General features: G+C 38.7%; 1 protein-coding gene across 5 annotated transcripts in view; it reads right to left on the reverse strand.

Annotated features, from left to right (window-relative positions):
* LOC125955758 (exostosin-1) overlaps positions 1 to 12,500 on the reverse strand; it is a 42,457-nt gene that overhangs the window by 6,974 nt on the left and 22,983 nt on the right. For all 5 annotated transcript variants that reach the window (XM_049686906.1, XM_049686908.1, XM_049686904.1 and 2 more), the window contains 3 exons: positions 1,760 to 1,834; positions 1,449 to 1,575; positions 34 to 153 (listed from right to left, as the gene is read on the reverse strand). In XM_049686906.1, coding sequence (XP_049542863.1) covers positions 34 to 153; positions 1,449 to 1,575; positions 1,760 to 1,834 — 322 coding nt within the window. The remainder of the gene's footprint in view (positions 1 to 33; positions 154 to 1,448; positions 1,576 to 1,759; positions 1,835 to 12,500) is intronic.

Below are 12,500 nucleotides of genomic sequence, written 5' to 3' on the forward strand. Positions count from 1 at the left end.
AGATCGTTACGATAACAATAATTTTTCACTCACCTCAAACGTAGTAAAAACTATCTTCTCAATGGAACTAAAGTAACGCTCCCAAAGCACTTGTGTTTGTTGACGTAAAGCTAAAATGCGGCTGGCGGAAATGGAACGCACGATATCCGGCACCTGCAAAGAACAGAAAACCGATTCATCAACTAAATCTTTGGTACTTTTTGGTTTATAGTTAATCTATATGGTATACGCAGAAACCTCAATCTTTTTATGATTCAATGCTTTAAAAATCCTAACAAAATATTCAATATTTGCATATTGCAACCTCAAGTCATTAATTATGATACTGTCTGTGTTTTATTGCACACGTACGAGCTATGCTTGGAAAATAAGATAATCTACATGCAAGTAATATGGATTTTGAAGTTTCTTATCTATGTAACATGAAATCATGATAATAATGTACAACTGAGGCGGCTTTGTAGGAAAAGTAAAAGAAATCTTATCTTCTATTTCATGGATTTCATTTTTAAATACCACAATAATATGGAATGTTTCACTGCCTTAATGTTGCTATATAATAATAGAAACTGTCTCATGAAATAATGTTTATCCGTTGTGTTTAGCGTTGAAGGTATTTCCAACCCGTGCAACTGCCATGGAACTGTAATTCATGATTAGACGTCAATTCAGTGTCCACTTTACATGGTACATAGACATGATCTAGTACTTTTCTTCAGTTCAACGTTGCTGCAAGTGATCTGGTTCAACGTTGCTGCAAGTGGTGTGTTTAACGCAAATGCGTTATCCTTGATTGGCTCCATATTCTCCTCCTGTCAATCACAGCACAAATGAGTCACCCCATGACAACTCTATCGCGTCAAATGATCAGATGAATTTAAGCCTGGGTTGAGTCAAACTCAGTTCAACCTATTCAATCCATAGGGTGACCCTCTTACAGGCATAGAACCAACGAGCAGTCCGGGCAGGATGACAAATAAACACTCTATCAACACTCGAAATTAAGTGTCATCGCTATCCTTCCGTGATATCTAACTCTATGCTAAACATTTCGTTGAATCTAGTTAGTTGTATGCTTAGTGTGGTTATCACATATCAATGTAGATGTGCAGAAAGATTCAACGCTTGGTGCACGTAATGTGTTGCTACGAGTTGACTAAAGCCTACCACAAAAAGGATAATACTATGTTTTAGTTTCGTTTATAATGAATGCTCAGTTGTTATCAGCCACCTTATTATTAGATGTAATTAAAACATAAGTTTTCTTATTAAGCTATCACTTAAATTTTAATCTAGCAAAGGTTCAGCTGGTACACCCATTTAAGGTTAGTGTGGTGATAAGATTGTGGACTAATTATGGTGACGGTGAAAATGATGATGAGGAGAAGGATGATTATTAGCAGATCATTAAGGTTTTTATTGAACATCTTAAATAGCGTTCTGCCCACCTGCAGCAACAGTCTTTCATCAGCCCAAATCGCCGCCTGTTTCCAGTCAATTTTCGACTGGAACGGCAACACCCACGAATTGGATAACAGCACTGGTATGCACCCTGCTTGGAGTGCCTCGAGAAACCTAGAAAGAATAAGGAATATTTTAAATCAGTACTGAAAATTTCGCCGTTTGGATAAACCAGTATCGAATTTTCAGCCTAAATAAGACTAACGACAGTATCAAGTTGATTAGCCAGGGTTGGTGCCATTCATGGTATTCTGAAGGTTGAATTTTAAACATTTATTTATGAAGTATAAAAATTTACCTAAACGATCCTAAGCGACGTCCTCTCGGTACCAGGCAGAATGTAGAGTTTTGCAATAAAGTCTCGTAATCATATCTGTAAATAGAAAATGTGAAAAAGTGGACAAAGTGAGAAAAGCATAACCTAACATTAGCACAGTTCGACGACAACGGAGCAAAAACGATTACAAGCTAAACGACTGCTGGAGGATACTATGGCCGATGGTACACCTTATACTTGGAAGGGAAAAAAACGCTGCTCGTTTTGCATGGTTTCTACTCATGCTGAACATAAACTTTGAGAAGGTAAAAAAGGCTCAAGTGATGAAATTAATGAGAATTGTATGAGAATGTCCTTCGAAGAAAGGATGAGACTTTAAATTAGACCCCAGGTCCAGCTAGTCTACCCACAGGCAAACGGGTGAGTAATAGAGAAAATTCTCCTACCCATTTCTACCGGAATCGCTCGTTGGCGGTAGATGGACGACGCAGTACGAGCTATGGGAAAATTAAGTAATGTTTCGCTTTTTTTTTCGCTAGGTCTCGCCTTTCCGAATGGCTTCTCGTTACTTGCGCCTCCACGTGGCGCCGTCATCTTCGGCGAATTCTCATCAACGATTATGCAAAGAATAGGTAGAGGAAAACTTCAACGAAGCGCATTTTTTTAATTTTTAGTGTGGTTTTGTTGCTTTTTTTCGGCAGCATAATATAATTATCCAGTTGAGAAAAGGGGAGAAATGAATGCTGATTATAGCGAAATTGAGTCGTCGTTGTTTCATTTCTTGACGAACTAGTTCAACTAAAATGTTTATTTAACTAACGAAAATCAAAAAATTGCTCGGCCAGTACCGTATTCTATGAGCTGGTAAAATAAGGTTACTAAAGAAATGATAATAAAACGATTCCTACGTTCAATGTTGAATGTTGTAGAAATAATGGAATGAAATGTTGCTTTGTTTTTTCTTTTCCTATTATTGCTGCTTTGTTTCTGCTCCAATGAAATTAATTTGTGCTGACAAGATATTGCAAACGTGGTTGTTCGCAACACAGCGTTTAAGAACATTTGATAAAGAATTTCAGTAAAGCATTCGTATCATCAAAATACCAAACCCTCAAAGCATAACACAACGGAAGAAATGTTACGTTTCGGTGTAGCATATTTTATGCGAAGGTATTTATTCCAACCATAGCCTAAATAAAAACAGGACACTAAGCATCATTGCATTGGGACAATTCTTTTAACTCATCGTGTTGCTGGCGGAGGTTTGTTGTATCAATTTGTGAATATTTCTGATCCCGAATTGTTGTCCTTCGCGGATGGTGTCACCTTACGGCAGTGTAATCGTAGCGGGTAACAATGCGACGGAGGACTCTTGAATGAAATATTTTCGTTTGTGCGAGAGAATTCCAGAGATAAGAAAAACGACCCTTAATTATGAGATGGGAGATCTTTTCGTTGGGTGGGCCCCTTCCTCTCGCTGTTGACCGGAATGGCTCTGGGCAATCTGGCTAGTCGGAACGATGGGCTGATATTGAAATAAAGTACCACGGAAGTTTGTCAGACTTTCCTATAGTTCCCGCTGCCTGGGTTCCTTCGGGGAATAGTCCTATCATCGGATTATTCTGCTATCGGGCCGGAGGATGTTAGTTCTATGCTTATAGAAAAAAAAAACGGATACCAGGTCGGATGTCGAACAGAACGCTTGGACCGCTCGTTACTATCGCAAGAGGACATAAAGGAAAGAGAAACCAACCACCAACGTTGGCGGCGTTGATGGTGGTGGTGGAAGGCGAATAATCGCTCGCGTGGTCTTTGATAAATCGTGGCCTCAGGCTTGAAGGAGCATAAATTTTGTACAATTTATTATTTACTTGTCACCCATATACAGACAAATGTGTGCGCTTGGGTGGTACGCCCGAAAGAAAGACTACAACCATATACACATGAAACTGGCGGTGATATGTAGGCCTGGGAGGCGTAACACATCCTGGCGGAAAGAACCATGATAGCAAGAGCCATAGCAGAGAGGACAAATAACACTTTTGCCATGTCTCGGATGATGTCCGATGCTGAAAGAGTGATGTTTCGAAATGAATGAAGAAATAGAGAAGGATTCTCACAATTGGTAGTGAAGGCAGAAATTTATGGCAACCTTCTAATTTTTAACGCTATTTATTTAAGTAAACACCCATATTCTAGCATTTTCGTTCTATCAGCTATCAAAACATTTTCAATTTTTAAATTTATGGTTGGATAAAAAAGGTAGGTGGTCCATATTTTCATAAAACATTTTTAGCTACATAAACCAAAGTAACTTCTCGTAAAACCTATACATTGAACTGCCAGTTAAACGATAAAAAATCATCACGTTTTACTTGCTACCTTTTCCCTTGAACCTATCGATGGCGCGATGTCTGCGGAATATGGAAGCAGTTTAATCACAACAACAGAAACAAACACTCTAGCGCTTTTCTTGCTGGAGCGAATGAAGGAACATATATCTTGTGCTAAGCCATTCTTCCTCACCGCCATGGTTTCCACTAGCGCCGCAAGTATACTAGTGTGCCACCACCAAGAGCAGTAGCATTAGCAGAGTAGCTGCTGCAAGGGGTGAAGATTAGTCGATAGTGGAAGAACCAGAACAGGTGTGACTTTCAAACTAATGAGAAATGTGTAGCGAAGTGGTTGATTTTTATCGCTCGCAGAATATAACTCATGTCGGGAAAGTTGGGTTAGCGGTGATCGGTGTGTGAGATGCTATGAAACGGCCAATAATACATTTTCTTTCCCTGTCCCTGATTCTTTGTTGTTCAATAAAGGGTTTTTTTTCGTTCCACGAAAAGATTGCACCTCTCATCCATAATTATTGTCTGGCATATTATGAAACACGTCAATATTGAGATACCTTCAGAAGCATTTAGTCATTTACTTTCGTAATAGTCTCGTATCGATGACCATTACAGTTCCGTTCATTACTCTAGTTCAACTGTCATCTTTACTTGGTAAAACATGTTGATGTATTGTTTGTTTTTTTTTGCATTTCGTTGTCACTACAAAATGATTCCGAAATTTAAAAAAATACATTTATGCAGATGAATCTATAGAAAGTTACATGCTTTTAAAATTATGTTTCTTGCAAGTGTTAAAATTATTGGCAGCAAATGAAAAATAACAAAGTACAAAAGATACATTTGCGCTACTATAAAGAGATATTAATTGATAATTAGCAATATCATTAGAAGAGCAAACGAAATCATTTGCCAAATTTAAGTAAGTACCAATAAAGATATCAGCCCTTACTATGCGAGTGCAGCAACCAAACAATACGAACCCCTGTTTCGGTCAACCATTCGCAGTGCTAATAAAAATGAAGACCCACACTACAAGACCGACCGGATAGAGATACATAAATTTGTCTGAATGCGGAGGCTCTAGACCTTTTTCTCACTTCATTAAATTAACATGCCAGAACCAGGTAGACACAGACGGAGGGTCTGCCTTGGATAGGTGACCGGATTCACACCATGCTTTCGATGGTGTGACTACTTCGGACGGAGTGGACGGCTTCAACGAATAATGAAAATCCTTGGACCTGCTTTTAGCATGTGACGCAATGAATTAGCACCGTTCGAGAGGCTACAGAAACCTTTGGCATTGATAAATCGGGACAGGATAGAAGACATTACCCGGCGTGAACATACACCGGACAACGGAAGTGCGATAAACAGCGGCCGGACTCTACCTATAGGCCTGATTTCGTTACACGATAAAGCAGCTGTGTGTGTTTTTTTTTTCTTAGCTTTTTCAAGAAAAGCATCTAGCCCACGGAAGCACCACGCCGGTCGAAAACGAGCCATGTGATTATGGAAATAAATTAAAAAAGGAAGGGTCACGAAGCACGCCATGTCGGAGATTACTCCCGCCAGCTCAGACCGACTCTTGCATTGATAAGAAGAAGCCACCGAAAGCGGTGAAAAGCAAAAATCCAGGAAATCCTGGAAAACTCCGCTTGTCATCGCCAACACCTAGCGAAACTGGGTGACTGTCAGTAAAGGCGCTTAAGTTCCGGGACATACCGGTGGTTGAGTTATTTTTCCGGCATAACGTTGTGTATCTGACAGCGCAAGGACATTACAGAACGGATAGCGCGTATGTAGGATTATCTATTTGCACTACGGAGACGAGTTTTTCCTTCTTCCAAGCAGAAAACGTGTTTTGTTATTTTACTTTTAAATTTAATTAAAAACTTTACCATCATCATTTCCATCGTGGGCAGCACACGAATCTATTCGATTTATACTGCTTTCTGGATGTGCGTTGGAGACGAGTAAAACAGGCTATTGCATACTAGCAAATGCTTTCCACGTGTGTGTAGTAAATTATTACCCGTGGGCGTTTTAAAGATGAAGATTCACACTTACAGATTGTTTAATTATTTGGTTAGAAGATTACCCATTGTTTTATGTATGCAGGAGATCGTGAGAGTTAATATCATCGGGGTTTGTTTTAATATACTTTTGAATTCCTCATACTTGAGTACTTCCGGGCTTGTATGAACCATTAAAGCTTTGCAATAAGCTCGACCTTAAACACTTCGACGACGAGGCCTTTGAAAGTTAAAGGATGTATTGTGCCGAATCAATTTACGGATAAGTGCCGCCGTTGTTTCCTTGGAGAGTATCAATAACTGCATAATTACTACCTGCACTTAGCTACAAAGCAGTGTTGGATTCAATATTCGATTAAGAAACGAAAATATATCCCGTTGTAGAATAAATAATGCGACGACAACGGACGCAGAAAAACATGCATCATGAATTTTTGGGAAGTGATATTCCCATAACTAACTACAAATTTATTAATTGAAATTAAACTACATAATAAAATTAAATTACAAAGTCCCGATTTGCTGTAGTGTAAAATAGAAGTGCAATGGAGGCGCCTGGTTACCCACTGAGGCGATTTAATTTCTGATTGAATTATTGCAAGTATTTAACAAACGTTGGTGTTTCTCTACATGTATCTTACATATAATACATTGCTTGAAATTATAAAAGAACAAATAAATACTTGTGTTTAATGCAACAACAACGAAAGCAGCATTCCATTCAAATGAACGTCGTAGTCACGCCATTTATGGTTGCGAATGGCACGGGAAAACGAGCGCAAAAAATTATCACCTTTGCCCCCTGATTCCTTTTTCCGCGCACACAATTTTGTGTGTGTTTGTGTGCGTCTATATCCATAGAATATGTGTGGGTTAACGGACGACCGCAGACAGTGAACCGGGTTATACCGCCAAACCAGAGCGCAATAGTAAACGGGGGCCAAAGCTCATGTGCCATAGTTCTATTTGCCCGGCAGCACAGCTCCTTCAAACACATCGGTTTTATGCCAGAAGAGCAAAGGGTATCCCTTCCTTTTCTGCATAGTTATAACATTTTGGGCCAACAACTTAAACAAACCACCAGACCTACCTAGCGTAGGTTTTATTTCAAGGCAAGTTCAACGATACCTTCACGTTGTTGGAGCCGCAGCCGCGATTGCTACCTGTTTCCTTTACCTGCCCCTGTCTCTCACCGTAAATTTGGTCCCGAGTGTTTTTTACTTTCTTCTTCCACTTCAACCAAGCTAGTGGCAGCTGACAAAGAACAAACACCTCGCAAACGCGAGCAGTGCCAGCGCTCAAACTCAACCGGGCCACACGCTCTTTAGCTGCAGAACCTGCAGCTATCTCGAGACTATGCGAGGCTAGGCGGGAGCAGCTTCGTTCTTCGTTTCACCTTGCGACGTTACTACTCGACGTTGTTGCGGGATGCATTTTCTAAAAACTTCACGAGCATACCAGCAAGGTGTAGCCAAGGGTGAGGGTTCCAATGTTCACCTCTGATCCACCTCGAAAGCCTTCGTGAATCACACGTAGTCATAAACACAAAATATTAACCTTATCCTTTACTCAAGGGTTTGCACACTATACATTCGTCGCTGATGTCGGTGTTGACGATCCACACGTGATAGCGTAAGACCGACAGTGAGGACACCTCGTCTGCACATACGCATAATGGGCTAGGTGACAAAATTGTTAAATTTCACATGCAGCAATGTTATACTAAACGATGCCCCAGAGAGGTTGAGCATTAGCGGTTGATGTCGACAATTGTAGTAATCTCAGTATTCAGTTGCATCTACAGAATGGACAAAAGGCGTAATTCCATAAATACGAGTGACTTTTCTTTATCAACATCTATTTTTCTTGGCTAAACTTCTTTTCTTTTATATAAAGATAGTATTCAAAATTCCATTTGTAAAAGCCTTCAGGTTTTAATCCTATCTGTTCGTAATGTTTCAATGCTCTCAACAAATAAAATATCTACCATCATTTCAAAGCATTCCATGGCATTCCAAAAACCTAGGCATTCAACGTTCGACAAAATGGAAGCAACTCGAATACTTCTATAATGCGCGTTCTCTGAATACGATGATCCTGCTGCTCCTCCGTTAACCACAGCAAAGAAAAACTTCAGTTTGCACACTGACAGCCACGGATTTTGAATGCAGCGTAACCTTATTCATACCACTGGTTTTGCAGAAAGACAGAATTCCTTCCGATTTGCGGCAGGTATTAGAATGAAAAATTCATTTGACATCATGATGTGACAAAGTTTTTCGATTCTGCCTCTCGCATTTTACCACGAGTAGTGATTGGAAGTGACAGAGGGAAAGAAGAGCTCTCTCTCTCTTCTTCTCAGAGACAGAGAGAGAGAGAGAGAAAGAGGGACAGAGGAAAGAAACAAGAGATAAGGCGAGAGAGCAATGGGCGAAGCTAATATCTTAGGGAAGTTTGATCGTCAATTTTTATTCCTTTCTCGGGTAGGGAAACGAGGAAAGCAGAGAAACGGACCTCTTATAAACCGTTGAAACCGCATTCTCAGTATCAGGCGGAAACGGATTCCATTCATATCCAAAAATCGACAAATTCAAAAACAGATCAAGATCATGAAAGGTACTTCTACGCCTGCACATTAAACCTTTGAAGTTTCGAACTGATTGATAGGCGTATCGTTTGTCAGCAGGAATTTATGCAATTCAACCGCTGTTCACAACCGAGTCATCATTATACACTCTTCGTATTTTCTTGCGTTGAACCGTAGTTATCGAAAAATAAAATTTAAGACATTTTCAAACATTCCATTGATACACTAGCTTTTCTTTTCTTTTTGAAATTGAGGTGGATTCAAATCGTTGATTGATCATTTTTAAAAGGTAATCTGTTTAACATTAATTTCAGATAAAAAGTTCCCAAAGATAATCGTTTTAGTGAATAACGTATAAAGTCACACATTTAAGCATAGAGTAACTTACAAAGCGTTTGACGGTAAGTGTATTGTGTTGGGGATTGTTGGAGTTTTTTTTTATTGTATTTTCGTGCAATGCAATGAAACGTGCATTAGACGCCACTCCAAAGTATAATGATTCCCATAACTTATGTTGATGGTAGCTAAATTTCATACCATAAACTTGAGCGGATACTGTGTTGTTGCCATGTTTTTTTTTCTTCTGTTGGGCTAAAACAGTGCCTTCTTTATTGTTGGGTTTGAAACATAGCAATGTCTATTTACTCCCAAGACAGGGAAAATTGTATTGGTCTCCCGTATACGTACAAATACACAGTTGAGAGCTGCCCTTAAGTGAGAAGGGCAAACATGCGAACTGCCTCTCCCGGGCTGTACATAAAACACCCATTGTTTCAAGCTATATCCAGACGGGTAGGATCGTCCCATGTTTTGCATAAAAAGGGACAGTTCAGTACATCCATCTCAACGTTTTACTATCCTCGGTAGCCACAAAGTGTCCCTATGATTTCGCCGGAAGTCCTAGGTTGCTCTATCGACCCAAAACAGCAATGCGTGCAGGTCTTTATGATAAAAGATTTGATGGGAGTTCCATGAGCAAAAAACGATGATTTTAAAATAAATATACCTCCCGCACTGTTGGAGCAGCGTTTCGCTTAAACAGTATCCCGCAAGTCCGTAATGGATGAGGGAACAGTTTCTAGTGAAAACATAAAACTCCAACTGGGGATTTTCAGGAAGACTGTAAAAGAAATGTACTCTAGTAGATTGCATTAATGAGAAAAAAGGGGAACATATTGTTTTTGCTTGAACACGCTGCTTGAAAGGTTTTGGATGGTTTTTAGTATTCCTATTTGTGACAGAAAAACTAAAGAACACGCTAGACGTTTTGTGTAGGAAGAACTGTGGCTGTTCGTACACATACAAAGCTTCTTGCTATTCTCTCAGTTTCGGCTATTGTAAAAGGATGAATGGAAATTGATGAGATCGGCGAACAAGCACCAAGAAAAAGCATAAAACCTATAGGATTGAAAAATGAAGGATAAATAACAATAAAGAAATGAATACAACGCTATCCCGTTGAACAGGACACTCTGTATCATATTCTAAATTCTAGAAGATATTTCATGTAAATTTAATTTAAACCGCCATATCCTTCGTTCTGCTATCGGTTGTACAGCTTTCTCCAGATTGTTTTTGTGCTACTGTATACCGTGTTACGCATTGATTTGTGTTTGTGTATCAAGTTTAACAGCGCGAATATCGTGAATAACAACAAAAATAAAAAGATCCAGCATAGTTCAACTAAACGAGCGACATCATTTGCCCCATTAGCAAGCATGAGGAATCTAGTCGGAAAGGTACCAAAAAGGTTGATACTGGGGCTCCCGATCAAGGAAGTGGAGTGCTGCACACGTATACATTTTCATTGCTATGAAGCAATAGAAAGAAAAAAAAAATCGGTGGTAGTCGTTACGGGACGAAATCACTTTTGGATTTCTTCAAATAATCGTTAAAAGTCGATTGCTACACAGCATTGCGATGTTAACGCAAAGATAACGAAAAGCGTTTCATGGATGTGTCGTAAAATTTGTTTAAGTGCAATGATTTTGACCCCATTTCACTAAGCGATTGTAAATTTCTTCTTCCGTTAAAAAAAATCACAATTTGTATTAAGGAGCCTCTGAGGAGCTGAACTGGAATTAAATGTGCAAATATAAATTCTTGGCAATTCATTCAACTGCTCAGAACAGTTGCCAATAACAAATGTAAATAATTGGCCAAGAATAGCTATAAATAATTTCATTTGAAATTTTTAAAATCACCGGATAATTATACAAGCTTAACAACTGGCTGAAGTTTTATTAATACTTCCAATGACTTCCAATAAATCTAAGGTAATATTTACCATTTGGACAAATTCCCAAAATTCAAAATGGAATTCCCTTTTCTTTCCTTAGGCTTTAGGTGGAGCAATATCCGCCAAAAGCAAGCGCTTGTTCACAAACAGACGGCAATTTCTAAATATCAGATAAAATGGCGAAAAGAGGAATCGAACCTATCCACATCCATACCTTATGGTCTCATCGGTTGTTCCGGTCTGAAGCATTGCCATAAATTATGCTGCTCTAGAACTCTGCGGAGCGAGTCACAGCAGCGTTCATAAAAAAAGCAAAAAAAATCCCTATCAGCTACCACTGAGAATTATCCCGGAAAACGATTCGAGACACTAAGGAATGATTCATTTTCAGTTCTGGGTTTTTTTTAATGAAGTTGATTTTTTTAACTGTTAGTTGAGATTGTAATGCAAAAGGAATGTTTTTGCTAAAACATTTTTCATTTTAAGTGGATTATATTTCACAATAGTTACTATTAGATGGCAATTCACTATTGATATTATTACCCTAGTTCATGATGTTAGATAGATATTATTCATCTATCTTATATAGCAATTTTGAAGAAGCGACATTTTAAATAACTGATCCGATTACTGATGCTTTTTCAACTAACATCACTGCACCAATTACTATAATGTCTCACAATAGAGGCTTTATATATTATAATCATTGTATATATGACATATATAATCATTAACATTGTCGCCACGTGTTTAAATTCTCTATATGGTAAACGAGGGTCAGTGATATTCAGATACACTTAGAACAGATGAATGTCATTTAGCAGCTCTAGTGCATCTACCACTCGGCGATAAAGCAATTAGTCGTCTTTTTTCATGCCTACAGAAGTGGAAAATTTAATTCAACGTTCACATCAACGATTGTTATCTGATTAATATCTATGGGTCACCTTTCGAAAATCCTTTACCCTTTGTGCGTCTTTCTGAGCAGTTCCCAATCATGGCTTCGCATGGTACCATATGTCAAAACGTTCCCCGAAAAGCAGACTTCTTTCTTCGCCAGATAAGAAAGAGAAAAGTCTTTACGATGGTGAACCATTCTGGTAAGGACTGATGATGTCGTCTGGCAGGGGTTTAGTTAATAGACTTACCCATGATCAAAGGACTTTTTCAGAATTTGATGTTTGACAAGGGTAATGTCCGTTCACTCGTTTGTCATTAATCAAAATGAGTTTATATGGTCGTGTTTTACAAAGCTAACGAATATCACAAGGCGACCAACAAATCTATTATTTCAGCACTACATGAACTTGTTTGAAAAATAAACAATTTCATGACATTCAATCTTTAACTTTCAATAGCTATAAATTGTTTTCACTAAAGGTACCGAGAATTTATTTAATATAGGTAAGCTCTAAATGTTAATTGAGTTAAGCCGATTTATAAACATAACAACTCATGTGAGCAGAAATCTTCTTTGCCAACAAGAAGTTATTATCTGCTTAAACTGCGTCCAAACGAGCAACAAAGTTATCGCGATAAGTTTTGCTCA

Source organism: Anopheles darlingi, chromosome 3 (genome assembly GCF_943734745.1).
Source record: "Anopheles darlingi chromosome 3, idAnoDarlMG_H_01, whole genome shotgun sequence".
NCBI lineage: Eukaryota > Metazoa > Arthropoda > Insecta > Diptera > Culicidae > Anopheles > Anopheles darlingi.